Source organism: Saccopteryx leptura, chromosome 6 (assembly GCF_036850995.1).
Source record: "Saccopteryx leptura isolate mSacLep1 chromosome 6, mSacLep1_pri_phased_curated, whole genome shotgun sequence".
In the NCBI taxonomy this organism is placed as follows: Eukaryota; Metazoa; Chordata; class Mammalia; order Chiroptera; family Emballonuridae; genus Saccopteryx; species Saccopteryx leptura.
In genome coordinates, this window is record NC_089508.1 from 24,483,734 (window position 1) to 24,505,292 (window position 21,559).

General features: G+C 53.9%; 1 protein-coding gene across 5 annotated transcripts in view; it reads right to left on the reverse strand.

The window, feature by feature from the left end:
- Window positions 1–21,559, reverse strand: part of TMEM63C (transmembrane protein 63C) — a 73,650-nt gene that overhangs the window by 11,874 nt on the left and 40,217 nt on the right. For 4 of the 5 annotated variants that reach the window (XM_066343111.1, XM_066343110.1, XM_066343112.1 and 1 more), the window contains 12 exons: window positions 17,724–17,761; window positions 11,819–11,961; window positions 10,380–10,428; window positions 8,155–8,263; window positions 6,827–6,900; window positions 6,137–6,217; window positions 5,898–6,021; window positions 5,010–5,143; window positions 3,467–3,589; window positions 2,872–3,025; window positions 1,374–1,480; window positions 325–411 (listed from right to left, as the gene is read on the reverse strand). In XM_066343111.1, coding sequence (XP_066199208.1) covers window positions 325–411; window positions 1,374–1,480; window positions 2,872–3,025; window positions 3,467–3,589; window positions 5,010–5,143; window positions 5,898–6,021; window positions 6,137–6,217; window positions 6,827–6,900; window positions 8,155–8,263; window positions 10,380–10,428; window positions 11,819–11,961; window positions 17,724–17,761 — 1,223 coding nt within the window. The remainder of the gene's footprint in view (window positions 1–324; window positions 412–1,373; window positions 1,481–2,871; window positions 3,026–3,466; window positions 3,590–5,009; window positions 5,144–5,897; window positions 6,022–6,136; window positions 6,218–6,826; window positions 6,901–8,154; window positions 8,264–10,379; window positions 10,429–11,818; window positions 11,962–17,723; window positions 17,762–21,559) is intronic. The other variant, XM_066343113.1, reaches the window with a different exon arrangement.

Consider the following 21,559-nt stretch of genomic DNA (forward strand, 5'->3'; position numbering starts at 1 on the left):
CCCAGCCACTTCTCCCCCGCTGCTCCCTCCTTCTGAATTTCTACCGCACACTGGCTGCCTTCCCCCAGGCTGGGCTTTCAGTTAGCTGGTAGGTCTGACTTGTGACCCCAGCTTGGTGACAAGCTCCTGGAGGGCAGAGCTCATGGCTGACATCTTAGAGTTACCATGCTACCTGGGACATGCTAGGCTCATGACAGGCACTGGACTGCCATTTGAGGAAAGGATTTGCAGCAACCACAAGTAGACCTACAGTATCTGACAAAGGAGGTTCCAAGTCTGAGGTGAGCCTGGCTGAGAGAGAAGATACAATTAGAGGTGAGGTACCTGGTCAGTCCCATAGACGGAAGAATGACTACCATGAACACCAGAAAGATGTAGCACTTATGCACTATGATCAGATTCTGATTTGATCTGGAAGGAAACAAAGAAAGAGGTTCGTCAGTGAGGGAGACACGGCAAGAACCAAAGGCCTAAAACTACAGCATGAAGAGCGAGAGACTGCTACCTGGCCTAGAAAGTTGATTTAACACTGCATACCAACACCATCTCCACGGAGCACTCGGAGGTGTGTGCTGTGACTGGGAGCAGCAGGAATGACTAGCATGATCAACTAATGATGTCTGCTCTGGGCACAGGAAGGGGAGGCATATGTGCCATATACTTGACATCTGTTAAAGGGATATTACCAATGATACTTAGAATCCCTTTAGAGTTTCAATAATCAATATAAGCCATGGTCTTGGCCACAGGAATGACCAATAAGGATTTGTTAGGACAAATCTCTTAGCTTGCTGCTTGGTAGGATTGTAGGAACTTGGTACAGAAATATTTTTTTACCCCCATGTAGCCTTCGGGCCAAAGCAGGTCCACCTGCCCCAGGATATAATAAATACTTTCTATCCAATTAGCCACCATAGAACTACTAGGGCTAACAAAGGAGAAGTAGCTCCTGATTGTTTAAAATGTGGGCACTAGATGGGCTATATGGGCACACAGTCAGTTTGAGTTCACCGGCTCCTCTGCTATGACCACAGCAGCCTTCCCGACAGTCTCCAAACGTGTCCTCGTTCTCCCTCTCATCCTGTGCCCTCTGCCTGTCTCTGCCCACAGCTCCATCCCCTCAGTACAGGACTGGAGGCTGAGGGAGCTGCCCAAAGACACCTGGTTTTGGTCCCAAATCTCATGTGGCGGCCCTGTGTCAGCATCCCTGGGGCCAATGGCCCAGAGGTAACTCTGTCCCACCTTTGGGGATGGTGTCAGGTATCTAATTCTATTCCTTAAGCTAGATGAGAGGAGGAGTACCAGGTGGCTGGGAGGGTGGGTGCAGGGGAAGGGCTAGGAAGGGCAGGCCTAAGAGAGAAGCCCCAGCTTACCTGGTCCAGTGGGCCTCCAAGAAGGCGGAGAAGTAGACGATCAGAGGCAGGATCACTGTGAAGGCCCAGAGCAGCAGGGAGGGGAAGAACTGGGTAACCACTGGGCTCTGCAGGGTGGAACAGGGGAGGACAGAGAGCTGTCAGCACGCAGGCCCCTCCCCCTCCAGGCCACCTCCCTTCTCCCACGCACCTGCGCACCTGCGGGTCTCCAGCTCCGCCCCAGGGCAGGCCCAGCTTCCCTGGCTGCGCAGTGGGCCTGGCCTTTCTCACATGCCTTTCTGCCCAGGGGTCTGCCTGGGTGGGCGGGCAGAGGCTGGCACCTAAGGTCAAGTGGCATCTCCAGGGGTGCAGACATATGCTGAGGTCACTAGAGGGTCAGCCCTAGGTGAAAGCCAGCTACTGTCACTCAGGTCTCATACCTCAGGGTAATGACAGTGTCTTTAATACAATACTAGAGGAGAGGAGGTGAGGGTGGGGGGGTGGGGGGGTGAACAAAGAACCCCCAGGGGGCAGGGGGCACTGTGGAACTCCTGCCTGGAGCCTGCTGTGAAGATGACAGAGGAGGGCAAAACCAGGAGTGTGTGTGTGAGTGTGTGTGTGTGTGTGTGTGAATATGTGAGAGTGTGTGATTGCATGTGTGTGTGCTTGTGTACATTAGTGTGTGTGACTGTATGTGTGAATGTGCATGTGTGTGTGACTGTATGTGAGTGGTAAGTGTGTACATGTGTACGTGAGTGTGTGAGTGTGCGCACGTGAATGTGTGAGTGTGTGCACGTGTGTGTGTGTGCATGTGTACATGAGTATGTGTGAGTGTTGCTGGAATACGAATGAGGATAATCTGGAAAGAGAGGCCTTCTGGGCCCAGGGTGACACCCTGGGGCTTGTAGATTGTAGAGTGGGCCAGGCCAGTTTCTCTGGACCCCCTGTTAGTACAAAGCATCCTCCGGCTTCAGGAATGGTTCTTGGGGGCCTGGTATTCCTATCCTGGGTGGGCACGTCTGGAGGTGAGGGGCCCAGAGCCAGATCTGGGGGCCTGCTTCTCCCAGAGGGCTGTGTTGGAACTGACCTCACTCTTCCCCACCCTCAACCCTATCTCTCAAACATGGACCCCGGCTCTATGGAACGTGGGAGAACAGAGCTGCCCCTTGCCACACCCACTGCTGCCCGTTCTGTACCACTGGCGGGCCTGGGTGGCTGATCTAAAGGCGCCTTCAGAGCCTATCATTGATTGGACCACCCTGCCCCCCAAACTCACCCCAGGACCTGCCCACAGCTCCCCCTCTCCCTTTGCTCTCTGGTCCCAGCCCCTGACACGGGCGGTGACCTACCTCCACCCCCTGGAGAACAAAGGAAACCCCACGCCACCATTTACACCGCTGCCACCACCACCACCTCGGGAGCACATGGGCCCTGGAGCCGTGTCTCCGTGGGCCCCCATTCCATCCTCGCCTGAGGTCCCCCCTGGGCGCCCCACGCCTGGCCTGAGCAGAGGAGGTACCTGCAGCCTCTCGATGGGGCGGGTGACGTTGTACATGTCGATGGTATTGATGATGATGGCAGGCGTGGTGAGGAAGAAGAAGAGGAAGAAGAGGAAAGTATTGATTGCGATGAAGCGGGCCCACCAGCTGAACTGGCGGATGGACAGGTGTTTCCTGGGAGGGATGGAGGAGGGGGATGCATTTAGGACCCGGGGTTCCAGCCTTTACACAAAGCCCATGTGCTGTTTCCTGCGGGCCAACTGTGCACCTGGGCAGCCCTGGTCTAATCCAGCCTCTTGGACCTAGACCTGCATGCACTGGACTTTCCCTTAATCACACCATTTGTAAAAGCTCGGAATATATCGCATAGGAGAGCCAAAAAGTAGGTGAGTTGTTTCTTCAGAAAAAACCTTTTGCCAAAGTGTTGGTGTGGCGGGGTGGGTTTGGGGGCTGGCAGAGGCTGCAACCAGGAGAGGACACGGCCCAGCCCAGTGGGGGCCGCGAGTGGGCAAAGAAGTGGGAGGAGAGGCCCGGTTTCTCTCTCTGTCCCATTGCCCCCTGCCTTCTTCCGTTCAGGGAAGCTCCGAGGAGAGGGGAGGGACGGAGGGGGCTTACCAAATAATGTCTTTGGGGTGTGGGGCGAGGGTGACCCTCCAGCGGTGGGATTTGACGATGGTGGTCACTGAGGACTGTTGGGGGTGCACACCACACTGAGTGTACTTGTAATCTTCCAAGATGCTGCAGAGATGGGGAGGAGACAGAAGTCTCAAGGTGAGGATGACGGGCTTGGGGGGGGGGGTCTCAGCCAGAATTCCACAGGTTGGGGCTCATATACTTCCTGGGGCCCCTTGAAGCCTTGGAGATGTCTCCCAGGACCTTAGGGGTGGGCAGTACTTGAGGTCTACTCTCTGGAGGAAAGGGGCATTAGAGGGAGGGACTGCCCAGGAAGGGAGGGACCACATGGTTCTCCGTTAATTTCTTGGCCCCTTAACGGCAGTGACAACACAAAGACATGCTCTTTCTCTGAGCTTGACAGGGGAGGTACTAATTTCACCTTCATGTCAATATTAATATCTACCAATCACTGAGATCTTTCTGTGTGCCCAACACTTCTAGTTGGTAAGTGCAATCCCAGTAGCACAGATTAGTAAATTGAAGTGCCTGAAGACACAACCAAAGAGGGGCAGCTGTTGGCACCAGAGCCCCATCTTCGGTTTTCTCATTCACACTTCTGCTATAATTAAACTTCGTGTCCTCTCTACTGACCCACGACGTCTCAGAAATGAAGTGGTATTTTCTGGTGTCGCTGTACTGCTTTACATAACACACACACTAATTAGAACATATATCCCTTCTTATCCCTCTGGGAGGTGGACAGGGAAAATATAAGTAACCAAATTTGACAGATAAGAAATTCGAGAGTGTAGGTGACTTGCAAAATTGCACACAAGTGTTTGCAACTAAACCGTAGGCTCCGCCACCGTCCCTCGGTAGGGTCTGTAGGGCGGGGAGACCGTGTTGTGCAGGACCAGGCTCCTCAGGTAGAGGTGGGCCCTCACAATCCTCCAGGCTGATATGAAGCTCTCATCTTTTACCCAGTCCTAAGGATCTAAAGATCCTTCCAGAACATTCCAGAGTGGACCTAATGCACTCCCTCTCAAGGTGGAGCAGAGGAGAGAGGAGGTCGTAAGGCTCTGAATGAGGGGAAATGGCAAGCGGAGCTTCTCTACCCTGATTCCGTCTGTCACTTACGGTGAGGAGAGGGGTGATGTGTGACGAGGGAGAAAATGGGTATCATTCTTGTCCCAGAAGAGGAACCAAGAGTTCAAAGGCAACTCTGACCACCCTTGTGCCGAACGAAGCAAGGGCGTATGCGAATGAGGTGCTCAAGGCCTGGGTGCCTCTGGAGACAAGCTGAGCCTGGCATCCCAGGGTGGGGGCGTGGCCGGGGGCGTGGCCATGCCCTGGAAACAAGATGGCGCTGCCCGTGAGGAGCGTGGGGGGACGGAGGGGAGGTCAGGATATGGCAAACGGGGGGCGGGGGCTCTTTCCTCCTTCCCTTGGCTGAAATGGGGGTGAAGGAGGGTGGCTTCAGAGAAGCAGAGGCCCACTCTTGGGGCTGGGCTGGGTGTAGCAAGTCGCCAGCCCTGGCACTCACTGCTGCGTCATCTTGTTTTCCTGGAAGGTGACGAACATCAGGTCCAGACGCTTCAGCCGAACGCGGTTGAACTCAGCATTGAACTCATCAGTCAGCTGTTCCTCCAGCTCACTGTAATACTGCTCTGCGTCTACCTGGGGTGAGAGGTGGCCCTCAGGGCTGGACAGGCGGCGCTCCAGGAAGGCCCCGCCTGCACATGAGGCCTCTGTCCGCTGGCCAGCCCAGGGCCAATGGGCCCGAGGCAGCCGTTCCAGCCCCAGCTCCCTCTGAAGCCTGGCACAGGACCCCAGGAGGGCTCCGAGAACCCAACTCCGGAACAGGAAGAGGCTAGGACCCTAACTGAGCTCCCTGCTCTTAGATCTGTGGCTGGGGGTGCTTTCAGACTTGGGGTGGGCTCCAGGGGAGTGAAGAATGTTTGCAGCACTTTCAGGAAAGGGGGTGATTTTTCTCTGGACTAGAGGTCAGTGCTTCCCTGAGGCAGGTGTTCGAGCCTTGAGACTGCCTTCTAGCCACGGTGGGCGGGCGATAAGACAGAGCCCCTGCCTTTCAGAGTTCCCGTCCTATCTCTCTGAAAGCCCGAGGCCTGGCAAGCGGCAGCAGCCTACTGCGTTCTGTCTGGTCCTCCCATCTAAGAGGGAAGTGGGCCGGAGCAGACCCCTCCCCGGGACGGCTCTAGGGGCAGCCCAGAAAGGCTTCAGCTCCTCTGCATTCTCACAGGGAGGCAGGGGCGGGATGGAAGGGAGGAACGGGGCCTGCACCAGAGCGGAGCGATGGGGCCTGGGGCCTGAGGGTGCAGGCGAGGGGCACTGCCTGAGCCCTGGGCAGAGCCTGGCGACCCAGGGCCCGAGTCCCTCCTCTGCTGTGTCCCCAGACACCGGTGCCACTCACCTCTTTGAAGCAGGTCCAGCACTTGCAGAAGCATAGGCGGGAGCAGGGGTGGATCTTGATCATCACCTTCCCGTCTTTCTTGGCCTTGGCCGTGTAGTAGAGCCGGCCCCGCATTGCATGGCGCCTGTCAGCCGGCAGGCAAGGGGGGTGGGGAGGATCTTGTGGTCAGGGGCCAGCAGGGCCACCTCCTCCCCTTCTCCTCCCACCCCAGATCCAGACAGGCCCGACTGCAGCCTCACCTCTGATCGTCCAAGTCAACCAGGGTCCTGACGTCATAGCAGAAGTGGACTCTGGTCACTACGCACCCTGGATAGGCCTCGCTGTGGCCACAAACATGGATGCTGAGCAGCTGTGGGGCTGGGGTTGAGCCACCCTACCCTGTGCCCAGAGCTACAGCCCACAGGGCTGGGCGGCTCAGCTGCCTGTGGTTCCTGGTTCTTGGGTGGAGAATCCAGCTCTTGCTCCTAAAGCCAAACTTCAGGGTTGATCCCTGGTAATCTGAGTTTTAATCCTTCCCAGATGACCCAGAACAGGGCCAAGGGGCAGAGCTGGAAATTGCTGCTCGTGGAGAGATAATTAGCTCCTGGGGCTGGGAACTTAGGTCATAAAAGATGTCTCAGGATGACCTATTCTAGATGACTGTAGTCCAGGAGTCTCCTGGGTTCATAGTCGCAGCAATGAGGGAAAGGAAAACTAGCTGCTCCCCCGACCCCAACACCCATACCATGCAGGGAACCCCTGACTTTAGACGCCCCGCTGCGGCTCCAGGACTCCCCTATTCTGAAAGGCTGATCCTTAGCCTAGTCCAGGGCCAGCCACCACCTGGGGTGCCCCTCACCCACCCCCCTGTGCTGACTCTCTGCCCACATAAGAATCCAGGCAGGTTACCGGGAGGAGGTAATCCATGCTCAGATCACCCAACCACTTACTGAAAATGCTTAATGATGATTTCTGGATCTTGGATGTCTTTGGGGGCATAGGTGATCATCAGTGTCCTTGTGACCTAGGTGGGGAGGGTAAGTGGAGAAGGGAGATTGCTCGCATGGCACTCTTGGCTGTCTGGGTCTCTGGGTGGCCCAGAAGCGTCTGGAGCAGGCCTTCTACTTGCCACACCTGTCAGAAGCATTTGGGTAATCTTTCAGGTGTACATGGGTTGGGGTTCTAGGGTGAGGTAAAGTCAACCAGTTCATTAGGATCGATGGCCTTGAAGGAGCTGATTTCATTCCTTTGAACCATTAAAAGGCCGAGGACGGGGGCCAGGGCTCCTCCTTACTGTTTCCCATCCCCACCAGGGCCGGACAGCTCGCACGCCCCGTCCCTTGTGGTGCCTGTCCCCAACCCCTGGGTGCTTATCTGAAACCCAAAGACGCCTGAGCACTTCCAACCCCAGGATTCTGCCTGAGTCTCCTTACTGACCTTGCAGCATGGCCAGCCCACATGCAGAGCAAGGAGTGGAGAATTAGAGCCCCGACCAGGACTGCAGCCCTCAACCAGTGACAGAGAGGGAGTCAGAGGGAGAGTGCCCTGACTTCTCCGCATGAGGCTGGGAAACCCCGGGGCACAAGCTCTACTCTGATTCTCAGAGCTCCCCGGAATTAGCTGTGGGCTCCCACAGTGGTGAATTGCCCCTTGCTGCCCTTCTATCAGAGGTCTTCTCTCCCAGTCACACTGCCTCCTCCGGTGGTCCTTCCTGGGATCACCTCCCAGATACACCAATGCTACTCAAATCCTTGTCTCAGGGTTTGCTCGGGAGATGGGGTGGGGGTAACCCAAACCAAGACAGTGGGGAGACATGGGGCAGTACATGGGGTCTCTGACCTCAGGAAGATTCTGAAACGCCAAGAGCTTGGGCATGGCTGGAGTGGGCTAGTGAAAATATTGGCCCAGTGGTTCAGCTAGGGGTACTGGCCTCTTAGGATGCAGGACCCTGCTGGTCCAAGGGTCTCTTAACTTTTGAGTTTTCAGATGGTGAGGAGGTCCAGAGGTCCCCGGAGAGGGGACAGGGCAGCAGGGGTGGGAGGCACCTGGGCATGGCTGTTTATCTACAGATTTGGAAGGGATTCAGTGGCCGACCAACCGGGGTGGCTGTGCGGGGGGGCGGGGGGTGCCAGGTCAGGATTCAGAGGCTGAGTGGAGACTGCCCCGCGGGTGCGTAGAAGGTGCCCAGCTAGGAGGCCGCTGAGGCTGGGAGCAGGAAGGCCAGCTGGGGAGGGGCTCTAGCTGGCAGGGAGCAGTTCTGGCAGCTCATCTCACTCACCTTGGAGCTCTTCTTGGGCACGAACTCTAAGCAGTGATGAGCCATGAAGGCGAAGTTGGTGAGGAAGTAGAGCAAGGACAAGAAGCTGTGGAGCCACAGGACCTTACTCCTGCCAGGAGCAAGACATGGGAGGGTGAGACCCCCTCTCCCACCCACAAAATCTTCCCCAGGACCCCTCTCCCACCCACACAGTCTTCCCCAGGACCCCTCTCCCACCCACACAATCTTCCCCAGGACCCCTCTCCCACCCACACAATCTTCCCCAGGACCCCTCTCCCACCCACACGGCTCCCCAGGACCCCTCTCCCACCCACACAATCTTCCCCGGGACCCCTCTCCCACCCACACAGTCTTCCCCAGGACCCCTCTCCCACCCACACAGTCTTCCCCGGGACCCCTCTCCCACCCACACAGTCTTCCCCGGGACCCCTCTCCCACCCACACAATCTTCCCCAGGAACCTTCTCCCACCCACACAATCTTCCCCAGGACCCCTCTCCCACCCACACGTCTTCCCCAGGACCCCTCTCCCACCCAAGCAGTCTCCCCCTAAACCCCGTCTTGTGCTTCCGGACACTCAGGCGCCTTGGAAGGCATGGCTGTGGTGACACAGGGTGTCCCACTCCAGCTAACAAAGGCTAACATTTATTGAGTGCTTACTATATGCCAGACCCAGGGTGGACTAGAGGCTTTATGTACATTTCCCCACTAGACTGTCACACCATGTGACTATCTTCATTTTAGCTCCAGGGAAATGGGGGCCAGGGTGATAGGGGACTGCCTGAGGTCATTCCCAGCCACAGCAGAAGCACAGAGACACTTCACCGCTATGTCACCATGTCACGTTGCCAGAGGCTGCAGCTCAGACCCTCACAGCTGCCTGATCTCAGGGATGAGGGACTCTGGGGTCATACGCAGGCCTCAAGGAAGGAGGGCCCAGGAAGTCTGTGACATCTCCCCCCCCCCCCCGGGGCAGGAAGAGTGATAGCTCTTGGGCTCTCGGGTCACGTGATACTGTCCCAAGGCGCCTGGCCAGGATGACTGCTCAGAAATAGGACCCACCTTATTTGGAGCGATTTGAGGAGAGGAAGGCTGCCTCACTTCAAAATATCTACTGACCACTTGTCCCCGTGCCTGACATTTCACCCAACGTTCCCATCAGGCTGGACGCCTCAACCCGCGGCTTCCGCAGAGGGGGCAAGGTTACATGCTCTCAGGAACATTCCAGCTCTCTGCCAATATGGCTTTATGGACACTGAAGGCTCTTGGGTGCCTTATATAAAATTGCTGGGAAGGGGAAGTGCCTCACCCCAGTGGGGCCTGGGGGGAAGTTGGGAAGCTCTGCCCTGGGGTTGATGGCACCCAGGAGGAGTTGGCTGAAAGGGAGGTGAGAGGAGGCCATGGCTCCATGTTGCCGATGGGGCAGTTTGCTGGATTGCAGGGGTGCAGAGGCGGAGGGGTGGAGGCAGGAGTGTGTGAACCCCCACTCACACCTGCTCGAACTGCTGTTTCTGCTTTTTCAGGAAGTTGGCCAAGCCTGGCCAAGATACCTAGTGGGTCTGTTTTCTCAACATGGACCAGTAGCTCCACCTGGCCCAGCACAAATTGATTTGGCCACCCGTTGGGTTGGCTGATGTTAAAACCCATGGTTCCTGGACCATGAGGGCTGGAGGGAGCTTAGAGATAGTGCCCAACAGCCTCTCTCCCATCACAGACTAGGAATGAAGCTAAGAGAGGTGGGCACTGTCCCAGACCCAGGGCCAGCTAAAGGCAGAAGTGGGGCATGAACCCAGGCTTCTCCATCCCTCCACTGTGGGTAATCAGGTCCATGCTCCCCTCAAATACCCGGCCCTGTTTTGTGGGCAGGGAAGCAATACCTTAAACCTCTACTCACTATGGTTTCTTTGCTTGTTGGGAACTAGACATACTAAGCAAATAGGGCCATCTTTCCAAGTCTTCAGGAGTGGCTGGCTTGGGTAGTTTCATGCATTACAGAGACATTATACAGACATCCATTACAGGGAACACTGAAGCACAAGAGCTCTGTCCCACCAAGAGAATACCATTTCTGGCATTTCACTGACGGCCTGGGCTCCCATGGAAACCAGGCTTTTCTTAGCAGCAAAGCAGTGCCCATGTTATGGACCCTCACGTTGGACCTTCTCTCCCGAATGCCCCCAGCCAGTACAGCCAGTAGAACGGGAGGTAAGAGGATCAGGTACCTACTCTGTGGAGACATTGGCAATGGTGGTCCGACCAAAGTGACTGTTCCATTCTGAAAGAGAAGAAAGTTGCTGGCCGCGAGTTTGGCCCCTTGATCACTGCGGGGTGCCAGGATCCAGAGTTCTCGGATGGGTGCCCAGGGTCTAGAGCTGCTTGCCTACGCCTGGCTCTTCCTCCTAGTTCCCTAGTGCTTGTTCCCAACTTCCAGCACAGATAGCAGAGGCCTCATCTTCTCCTCTTTTCAGACATGAAGCAAGACCCAGTCTTGGTGTGGTATCCCTGGTACACGACTGGCACGTAATTGGCACCCGTTAAATGCTTGTCGAAGGAACCTGAAGTCCCGCCAGGAGTGGAGTGATGAAATTAGCAAACCCTTTGCCACTGGCAGCAGTGACAAGAACCTGAAACTCCAGAAGGTGGGACGCTCCCTCATTCGGATAGAGCAAATCCTTCAGGCTAAGTGTATTAGTTTGTCGGTTTAGGCATCTCAGGTTTTGTGGAATGTGTCTAGAAATCCTGTGTTATACTGTCATTGCCAACACACTAGCTTAGGATGAGAATCTGGAAAGACACGATCAGAAGGTGTTTGGTAGTGGTATTTGGTGGCACAGACACAGTGCTACACTGAGCTCACTGGGGTCTACCTCTGGCTGGAGGAGGAGGAAGGAGAAATCTGAGCAATCACAGTAAAGCTGGCTGCCACCCGGGCATCGAAGGTGCTCTCCTACACCTCCAAGGCGCACAGCCTCCGTGCAGCCCTGGCCATTTCCCTACTTTTAAGTGAAGACGCTGTTATCACTAAGCAGCTACATCAGGCACCCAACACGTCATCTCTCAATCCCATGACAGCCAAGGAAACCGAGGCCTGGGGAGACTGATTAAGCAAATACGAGATTAAACTGTTTGCTAGATTGGTCAAAGGTGTTTTCTGGGAAGGAGATAGGGGTCAAAGTTGGGGAATCAAGATTTTTCTGCCTTTGAAACCCAAGCCTTCACCCACACTGCAATTTTTTTCAAAAGGACTTATCCTTTCATAACAAGTGAGGAAAGATGCCTTATGAGACAAATTCTGCACTTACGATCAGTGTCTCTCAGAGTGGGTACGGGACAAAATCAGGTTCATGGCCGTTACATGTTATAAAAGGGCCTCTGGGAACACCCGGCCAAGTGTAGTATGGGGTCATGTTCAGTTCTAGACTGGATTACGACTAGGTGTCTATTTGGTGCCAGGCCCTGGGTTAAACGTGTGACAAAGGGGGTGTCATCTCTAGTCTCCAAGTGAGAAAACTGAAACGCATGTTGCTTAAGGTTGCATAACTAATTATGAGAAGTGGAACTGAAATGCAGATTTCTAGACTCCTAGGACCCAGGCTCTGTCCCACCCACCAGGCTGACTCTCAGGTCTAGAGGCCGGGGCCCAGGGCCTGCTGAGCTCTGCCTACCCAGCACGTTTCCATTGTAGTTGATGGGCAGAATGACGCCCAAAGAGGGGAGGCAGAGGATGAGCACAAAGATGATGAGATGATACTGGAACATGATGTAGATGCGGGCATCATTTCCACATTTGCTGATCAGATCTTTGTTCCTAGAGGAGATACAAAGACATTTCTCAGGAGCCAAGGTGGCCACAGAGTAAATTGGGGTGGGGAGATAGGTAGAGGAAAGGGACAGATTACCACCTTAACCCCAAGTTTGAATTTCTCAAAGAAATATCACCCTCTTTTTAAAAGCCTCTGTTATGCCTACGTATTCCACTGGCTTTCACAGGCATATCAGAGACAGAGGCAGGGTCACACTTAAGAATACAGAAGCACTCTTTAAATCAAGCATCCATTTGGTCTTCTGCATCTTCAAACATTGCTTGCCGTGGTGCAGGCAATGGACAAACCACTAGTGGCATCAAGAGATGCATCCTACTTTTAAAAGTTGTTTCTTTTAATTCATTAAATTAAAAAGAAATACTTAAAATCGCAATGAGATGTCACTCCATACGGCCAGATCGGCCAGGGTTAGAAAGCCAGACCACAGCAAGTGTTGGGAAGGGTGTGAGCACTGGGAGCTCTCCCACACTCACGGGTACATACTCTGGCACAGCCGCTGTGAGAGCAGTGGGCATTATTTATGGAAATTGAATATATGCCCACCCTATGACCTAATGATTCCATTCTTAGGTTTATAGCCAACAGAAATATGTGCACGTGTGCATCAAGAGACATGTATGCTTATAGATGCATTATTTGTAATAGTCCCAAACTGAGAGCAACCTAAATGTCTCTTAAAGATGGAATGGACATAAAAATTATGAGATATATATGTAGTGATACATCTGTCTGTTGTATCTCTCTCTTTCTCTATCAACAGATATATATATGTGTGTGTGTGTGTGTGTGTATATATATATAACATATTATGTAGATATAAAATAAAATGGAGAGGGGGAGGTGCTAGGGGCTGGAAGGGAACAGGAGAGGACTTCTGGGCTGTTGGTAATGTCCTAACTCTGGATCAGGGTGGTGGTTGCATAAGCCTCATGCTATGAAAATCGAGCCAACGTTTATTTTTTGTGTGTGCTTTTCTGTGTGTATGTTACACTTCAATAAAAAAATTTCTAAGTAACATATACTTATAGAAGCTATGGAAAAGTACAAAAGAGAAGAAAATCATTCACCTACAGTCCCATCCAACCTGAGACAAACACTATGAGCATTTTGGTTCATTTATTTTCTTGGGTTGCAGAATAAACAGCATTTAATAAATGGTTCCTTTGCTTAGCATTTCATCTTACACTCGCCCTTTCTGGCTATTTTACATGTTTGTCTGACTGTTTTCATGGTTGCATAACAATAATGGTGACAGCGGCCTCCGTTTACGGAGCCCAGCTCACGGCCAGTGACGCGCTGGCCTCTCCACTCCATCGGTGGACGTACCGCCGTTGACTACCCCTTGCCCTGTGGCCAGGCTTGTCAGTTGTACGCAACTTCTAACATCCAGTCCAGGATCGCGCTGTATTTTTAAACAATAATACCAAGAATGTCTCTTTAAGGCTTTCACCATCCCCATGTAAGGAATTATTTAGAGCTCTTGATTTTTTAAACGGCAAGTGGTTAAAATACTTCCTGCCCAGGACTGGAGAATTCAGTCCTAAGGATGGAACTGGTGAGAAGGCTGCAGGTTGTGCTGGGAAAACGGGGGAGTGTCCTGCTGCGGGTTAGGGTGGCCTGGTCTGGTCACTTGACAGACACAGTGTGCCTGCAGCAAACTGGGGTCCAAGAGAGCCTCCCATCCCGTGGAGGGACAGAGGGGGACAGGCTCAGGAACACAAGACTTGCCTTCCGGGCGGGCCGCATTGCCTGGTTCCCCCGCTGGGCCCCTGCTCACTCTCCACCTGAGGCCCACGTTATACTCAGACGCTGAAGCTTAAAGGAAGCCTGGATATTTGAGGCTGTTTCTGCCCCTCTACTCAATTCTTTCCTCTTCCCACCCTTCTTTAAAGTGCCACCACCATGAGGTGCGAGCCATTACCCTTTCCCCTCCGCACAGTGAATTTTCCTCTCTGCTCTGGTCCTTTCCCCAGCTCTTCCTCTTTCTGGTCACTTGCTGTATCCGGCGTCCTTCTCTCTCAACTTTAAATCAACGTCCACCTCTCTCTCCACCTGTCCACACTTCTTCCCCTTAAACTACAACCAGATTGGAGTGCTCACGCGTTACTCTAAAATCAAACGAGAACCCTCAAGTTCCATTCAGTTCCTTCACCTCCCTCCTCTCACCCACCTCCTGGAAAAATGTGACCTTCCTTCTCTGCCTCTATGTCTTAGATATCTCCTTATCCTGGAACTGCCCTCCTGACGGGGACCCAACAAGTCAAGGCCAGTGTCCTCAGCTTTCACTCCACTTGGCCTCCGAGTGTCAGAGGCTGCCGGCCACACCCTCTCTGGGGCTCCAGGCGCTTGCCTGGCTTCCATGAGCACATGCCCGGGAAGCTGCCCCCTCTTCTTCCTGCTCCGACCACGCTCTTTGTTGGGCCTCCTTTGAGCTTGTCCCCTTGGGTGACCCATCTGCTCCCAGGACTTCAACTACAGTCTCTGTGCACCCATCTAAATCTCTAGGTCTGAACTTTTTCTAAGTTTTAATCCTGTTTTTGCAATAGCTTGCTGGTCAACTCACATACTTGCCCTGGCCATCTCTCATTGTTTTCTCACCTCACCATAGCTCATCGTCTTTACTATTGTCCCCAGAAACAAAACCTTGATTTCTCCCCCTTTCTTAGCCACGTGGAAGCCAGGACCCATTGACTACAGCCCCTGATCTCTCTCCCCTCTGCCTCTCCCCACTGTTGCCCTGGTTACCTCCTCCTTTCACCGGGACACCAGAAAAGCCCCCCTTGCTGCTCTCCTTGCCTTTGGACTTTCACAGTCCACCCCTTCCCCGTCCTCCTGTCCATAAGCAAACACTACCCCGAGGTTCCTGCTCAGAAGTAGTACCTGGCTCCCTACTGCCAGTCTCAGAACGGCAGTCGGTCCCAGCTGATCCTTCCAGCCCAGAGCTCCTCTCGTGCCATGTACCCCTGCTTCTAGCCGCATCAGAATTAACATTTATGGGACACTCCCTGCTCACCTCTGCCCCAAACCCTTGCTAACACAGTTCTTTATCTCTGATGGGCCCTCCACATCCCAGCAGTCGAAATTCTTCCCATCTTTCAAGGCCAGCTCAAAACTAGTTTCTCCTGGCCCTCCCGGTTGGAATTATTTTCTGCTCTCCCAAATGCCCTGTGCACAGCAATTATAACCTCCCCATTATAAATTATACGTAGTGAGTCTTGTTGACCCTTTGCTTCTCCAGCTAGACTGCAAGGCTTTGATGCACTGCGGCTCTGGCCCCTGGTCCCTCCCTGCTCAGTGCATGCATTAAGCTGCCTTCTAGACAGTGTTCTCAAAGTGAGCAGGACGCGTAGTGCAATGTCCAGCTTTCCTCCCTTCCTGGATAATGCGTTCCTGATGGACAGGCTTTTGGGTGGGGTGGAGACAGGGGGAAGAGGATTCTCACACAGACATCCCCCCCGTACACACTGACTTCCAGGCCCAAGCATGCCCCCATGTGCACACAGATGAGCACCAACATAGCAACCTGCATCTTTAATTCATATTCACATGCACACCACTGAGACCCCCACGACATGAAGCGTTACATGTTGCATATGTGCTCCCCCCACATACAGGCACTTTCTCCCTTGCCCTGTGTGTATCCATTGACATGTCCAGCCCTGGCCGGTTGGCTCAGCGGTCGAGTGTCTGCCTGGCGTGTGGGGGACCCAGGTTCGATTCCCGGCCAGGGCACATAGGAGAAGCGCCCATTTGCTTCTCCATCCCCCCCCCCCCCTTTCTCTCTGTCTCTCTCTTCCCCGCCCGCAGCCAAGGCTCCATTGGAGCAAAGATGGCCCGGGCACTGGGGATGGCTCCTTGGCCTCTGCCCCAGGCGCTAGAGTGGCTCTGGTCACGCCCCAGAGGGGCAGAGCATCGCCCCCTGGTGGGCAGAGCGTTGCCCCTGGTGGGCGTGCCGGGTGGATCCCGGTCAGGCGCATGCGGGAGTCTGTCTGACTGTCTCTCCCCGTTTACAGCTTCAGAAAAAAAAAAATACAAGAAAAAAAAAAAAAAAGACATGTCCGCAGACAGCGGAGGAAATCTGGAAAGTCAACCTCGAACTGTCCTGCGGGTGGGTTCCTTTCCTCCCAGACCTGAGGACGTGGTCAGCACGGGCAGGCCCTTTCACCCGGGCTTTCCCTCCTCGTTCCCAGGCAGGGGGCTGGCGAACCTCCATCACGCCCCGCCCATCATTCATGAATTTGCTAAACCCAGGAATCTAGCGCCAGCTCGTACAGCCTCCCAGGGTCAACAAGCTCCAAACGTTCACATGCGTTATTGGTTATTTTTAAAATGCAAAAATAGTAAATGCTTGTCAAAAAGAAAATAAAATTCCCTTGAAGCTGAAGACAGGGATGGTCTCGGCAGAGAAGGTCCGTGAGGAGAGGCGTGAGAGACCAGAGGTGGACTTTTATGCTCCTCTTAACGAAGTGTATTTATGTGCGCTAGTGCGTGTTTTAAAAATTAACAAAGCAAAACTAGAGATGGTGCCAAGAAATCAAAGTCTCCCCTCTGCTCCTCACACATGTGGCTAAGCTTCCTGGGCCACACATAAATGATCACTTTCTGGGGACGCTGTTGAGTCATGAAAGATGGCCAGAGGTCAAGGAGTGGCCAGAGGTCAAGGAGTGGCCAGAGGTCAAGGAGTGGTTCCCCACCGGTGGGGCCGGGGCTCAGACACCGGAGGTCACCGGTCCTAAGACTGCGTTGGATTTCCAAGCCCAGTCTGGTCAACCTGTGCTCCCACAGGGTCCCGGGCCCTTCAGTGGCTCTAGGGAAAGAGAATTCAACCCTGGCGTGGCTCAAGCGGCTGGGGTCTTGGGACGATGTGGGAATGCTCCCAGAAAAAGCCCTTCAATGGTGGGCGTGGAGGCACATGAAAACAGAGTCTATGAGCCTTTGCAAACAAGCAAATGAACAGGCCCAGCCAGGCCCCCGGGCGCTGGCAACCTCACCCCTAAGACAAGCATCACCAGGAAAGACAGGGCCAGGCGGGACGGTTTGAAGGGTGGGCAGGGCAGGGTAGAGGGCGGATGTTTGGGGAGAGCTCAGGAACATACAGGGCTCTGAGGTGGAGGCAGAGCTGTGTGCACCCATGTGAGTGTGGACATGTATATACACATGCGGTGGGCCACAGAGCTTAAGTATCTGCTTGACAGAAGTGTTTGACTGGTATGAGGGAATCAGGACAAAACAGGTGACCGGTGGTCTGTGTGCTCGCCAAACGGGGTCTGGCACCGGAGAGGCCCAGAGGGGAGGTGGGCGAGGGGCTGCCCCTCTGCAGGCAGTCGGGCGCCGAGCTTGAGAGACGAAGCCTACACTTCTGCCCAATGTTTGTTTTTCCATTTTGACAAATATGATGAATTATGGTCACAGAAGTAAAGAAAACAGCATGCAGGAAGGATTTCTTTTTCCTGGTGTGGAGCTCATGAAAGCATTTTTATAAGCACATGAAACGGGTTCTTTCTTGAGGGCTGGGGCAGAGATAAAGCAGGCTGTGGGCCACGTCTCATTCCCATGTCGCCAGCCATAACCCCAGAGAGCACCCTCTTCCTGAGCCGGGGAGGTGGTGAGTGAGGAGTGGGGAACGGGGAGTGGGGGTGCAGAGTGCAGGGTCAGACCCAGTCACGCAGGGGAGGAGTCTCGCCACACCCCCTCCCCCAAATAAGGCAAGTCTGCGGCCACAAGCTCGGAACGTGCAAGCACTTACTTCATGGTGACGGTGTTGAAGAACCAGGAATAGAAGCCCTGGGGGGGAAGGAGAAGCAGCGTGAGAAAACCCAGGCCTGGGCCTGCCCCACCCAGCTCTGGGAACCCAGGCAGCCGGGTGTGCGTCATCCCAAGCAGCGAGGCAGTGTCCACACAGGGTCTCCTTCCAGGCGAGAGACATCCAGAAAGAGCCCGAGTCCTGGGAGGAAGCTGACTCAGTCTGGAGTAGGTAGTGACTGCCGAGAGAGATGTCAGCAGCTGGTTAAGTTACTCTGGTGCTCGCTTCTCTCTGGGATTCCAGAGGGTTTAACGAAACCCTGGAAAAGGTTGCTCTTGATTGACCCCATTTGGGTCACGGGCACGTCAGTGAACCAGGCAGGTCAGTTGGTTGACGGTCCCCTGGAACCACACTACCTGGGGAAGGCGTATGTCCTAAAAGGAAGCAATGGAGGACAGGCAAACCAAGAAAGGAAGTTCCTTGTCCCCATCGACAAAAGGCCCACCTTCTAAGTCCCCCTCCCTGTGCTGGCTTGATTGACAGTGGGAATGTCCACTTGGGGATTGTCCACTGCAGGGGGGACCATTTCCCCAGCTACATCCTGGGGAACCGAAACAAGGTCTGGTGCCCAGGAGTGAGGCAGAGCAATGATGAGGAATCGCGTGACGATGGCAGCAGCAGCTGGTAAAGTCCTGGGGAGGGTGGCGAATAGCTGGACAGGAGTTGGGTTGACAGGCCCGCTGCCACCCTGCCCTGCAGCATGAGTCTTTCTCCACCTCTGGGCAAGCAGAGCTGTAATTTCCTAAGGGACTGTTGATGGTCCCTAGTGAAAATGCACACTTGAGGGCACACCTTCACTGGAATCACTTTCACCACCTTTGCAGACAGGTGCACAGGCGTGGAGGATACACACGTGTCCTAGAATTCGCAGAGGACAGGACACAGGTGTATATCACACAAAATACATACATGTCCTGGAATTCACACAGGACAGGACCGTCATGAAAGGGCAGAGCTGGTGAGTAGAAGTGTGGCCTGTGTACCCATGAAAATCACACAGACACAGATGTGTCAGTAAGCGTATGTGGACCCATCTCTCTCTCTCTCTCTCTCTCTCTCTCACACACACACACACACACACACACACACACACACACAGACACCTGCATGTATAACATAGCTCTGAAAGTCATAACCCATTCATAAAATTTAGCAGCTGAAGAGTGTGCCTGGAAAGCTGATGCCAACGGCCCTCTTCCCCCCACCCTGCAGGAAATGGTCACAAGTTCCCAGGATCAGCTCAGCTGACAACACGGGTGACAGCAGCCAGTTCCCTGCGCCCATCTGGGCGGCGCCACCCTCCCACCCCACCACATGGGGACGACAGCTGCCCCAGCCGGCTCAGCTCGGGGCACTCTGCTGAGATCCCAGTGCCTCCCACCCCAGTCAGCCCGGCTCAGACGCACCATCCTGCCTGGAGCACTCTCCCTCCTGGTTGAATTTCTACTCTCTTCAATCTGACTGCTCCTTAGCTGCCATAATGATTTCTTTTCTTAGATACTTTTAAAATAAAATGATTTTCTTGCTCATTGCACAAAAATTTAAAAACCAACCTAAGTGATGTTTCTAAAATCAAACCCAAGCGCCACCTTGCAAGGTAGGTATGACTGACCACATTCTGCGGAGGGAGAGCTTGTCGGGGCTCCTTACTCTGACTGAGAGCTCCTGGCAGCGAAAGGGCCTGGTCTGCTGGAGGGATGGCCATGGAAGGAATAGGGCTCTCCTCACTCACCCGGCCCAACAGATCTGAGTCAGATGCTAGTTACAGACAGGCTGGACAGGGTGCTGGGACAGCAGTGAGCAAGACTCGGCCAGCACTGGCTCTCACTGGAGAGGCAGATACATTAAACTGGTGGTATAAATGTATCATCACAGACAGCCTTAAGAGCCCTGAAGAAGAGGGATGCTTTTTCCATGAGTACATAACAAAAGACCGGGACCCAGATGGGGTGGGGAAGGGATGCTTGAGCTGGAATCGGAACAAGGGGTAGGTGTGTTGGCTCAGAGAAAGGCCAGTGGGGAAGGGGGAGAGGAAAGAGCAGGGGAGGGAAATGGTACTTTTGAGGATCTAAAACAGGGGTCTCAAACTCAACTCAGCATGTGGGCCGCAGAGCAAGATCACAGCCGTTCGGCAGGCCACACTAGGTCTACAAAAGGCAACTGTTACGCAACACTTTTCAGTGTCACAAAACGACCAGAAACTGTAGTTCGCATCACAACTGCTGTTAACTAAGCTAATATCTAGCTAGGATGTTAGAGAAATGAAAACTACAAGTAGGCCCCTAGGCTTACTTAATTTTATCCAAAATATTTTGAACTTCGTGGATTAGTCTGCGGGCCGCACAAAATTGTTCGGCCATCTTTTAGATCAGGGGTCTCAAACTCGGGCCGCGAGTTTGAGACCCCTGATCTAAAAGATGGCCAATGGGCCAGGGGTGGAGGAGTTGCAAGGAGAAAGATAGACTGACAGATGGGCAAGAGGCCAAACCACGAGATCAAGGCTTATGCAATTTATACCCAGCACATTAGAAGGCCCCTGAACGTTTACGCAGGGGAATGGGTGTCTCCGCTCGTGAGGATCACTCTGGATGGGGGGGGGGGGGGCGCAAGTGAAGACCCAAAGATAACTTAGAGCCCACTGTAATCACCCAAGCAAAAATCTGATGGAGGCCCAGATGGGAGATGGTGCGAGAGATGGAAAGAAACTAAACTGAGAAGGTAAAAGCAACCCAATGTGGTCACCAACTGGCCATGCCCAGGGGCCTGGGCAAGAGCAAGGGAGGGTGCCCCCTGTGGGTAGTGGGAGGGGTCCGAGACCAGGGGTCTATGGAGGGAGATCATGGCAGGGTTTGGACATCTTAAATACAACATGCCTTTACAGTATCCACGTGGAGATCTTTTGAAGACCATTGCATAAATGGGGCAGGACCCCAGAGGAAGGTTTAGCTAGAGATAGAAACTGAGGAGGGATCCATGTAGAGGTGGCAATTGAAGTCATGAGTGTAGATGACATTGCTGGGGAGAGAGGGAATGGAGGTTGAGAGAGAGAACGTCTGGGGTCAGCTGTGGGGACCTCCAGATGTGGAGGAAGAGCTTGCAAGGGGGCTGGGGAGGAAGGGAGAGGTAGAGGGGAAACTCAGAATGTGACACCAACAGAAGCAACTGAAAGTGTCTGTTCAAGAAGGAAAGATGGTCCACGGGGTCAGCTGTTCCTGAGAGCTCAGATGAGATGAAAACTGAGGAAAGTCCACTGGGTTTCGTGGCACTGGACCACTGATGACCTTGGGGGCTGCCTGGAGACGTTAGCCATAGATGGAATGATGTGGGTGGAAGCCACTTCTGAGGGATTTGAGGAGCGCCTGGGAGGTGAGAGAATGAAACAGCAAGCACAAGCGGCTGACAGGACAGAGGGAGACAGGAGTTGTGGGGGGTGGGCAAGGCCCTTCCCCCTCTGCATTTTGGTCCCTGCTCAAATGTCATCTATGCCCCAAACCATCCCTGACCACAATCTGTCACACTTCGGCTCAGTTCCATCGTTGCTGAAGGCCTCCTCGTCCCCTTTCCCTGCACACACTTATTGCTGTCCTAGATGCATCTTTCTGGGTGTCTCATTCAGGAAGAAAGTCCTGTAAGGCAGGGCTGGGATTGTTTTATTCACCACCCAGTGCCCAGACCAGAGGCTGGCACATGGCAGGTGCCCCTTTGAATGAACAAACAAGCCCCCTTGGAAGACTGCATTTCACCGGAAAGAGAAGGGAGAAGACCACGCTCTTCTCAGT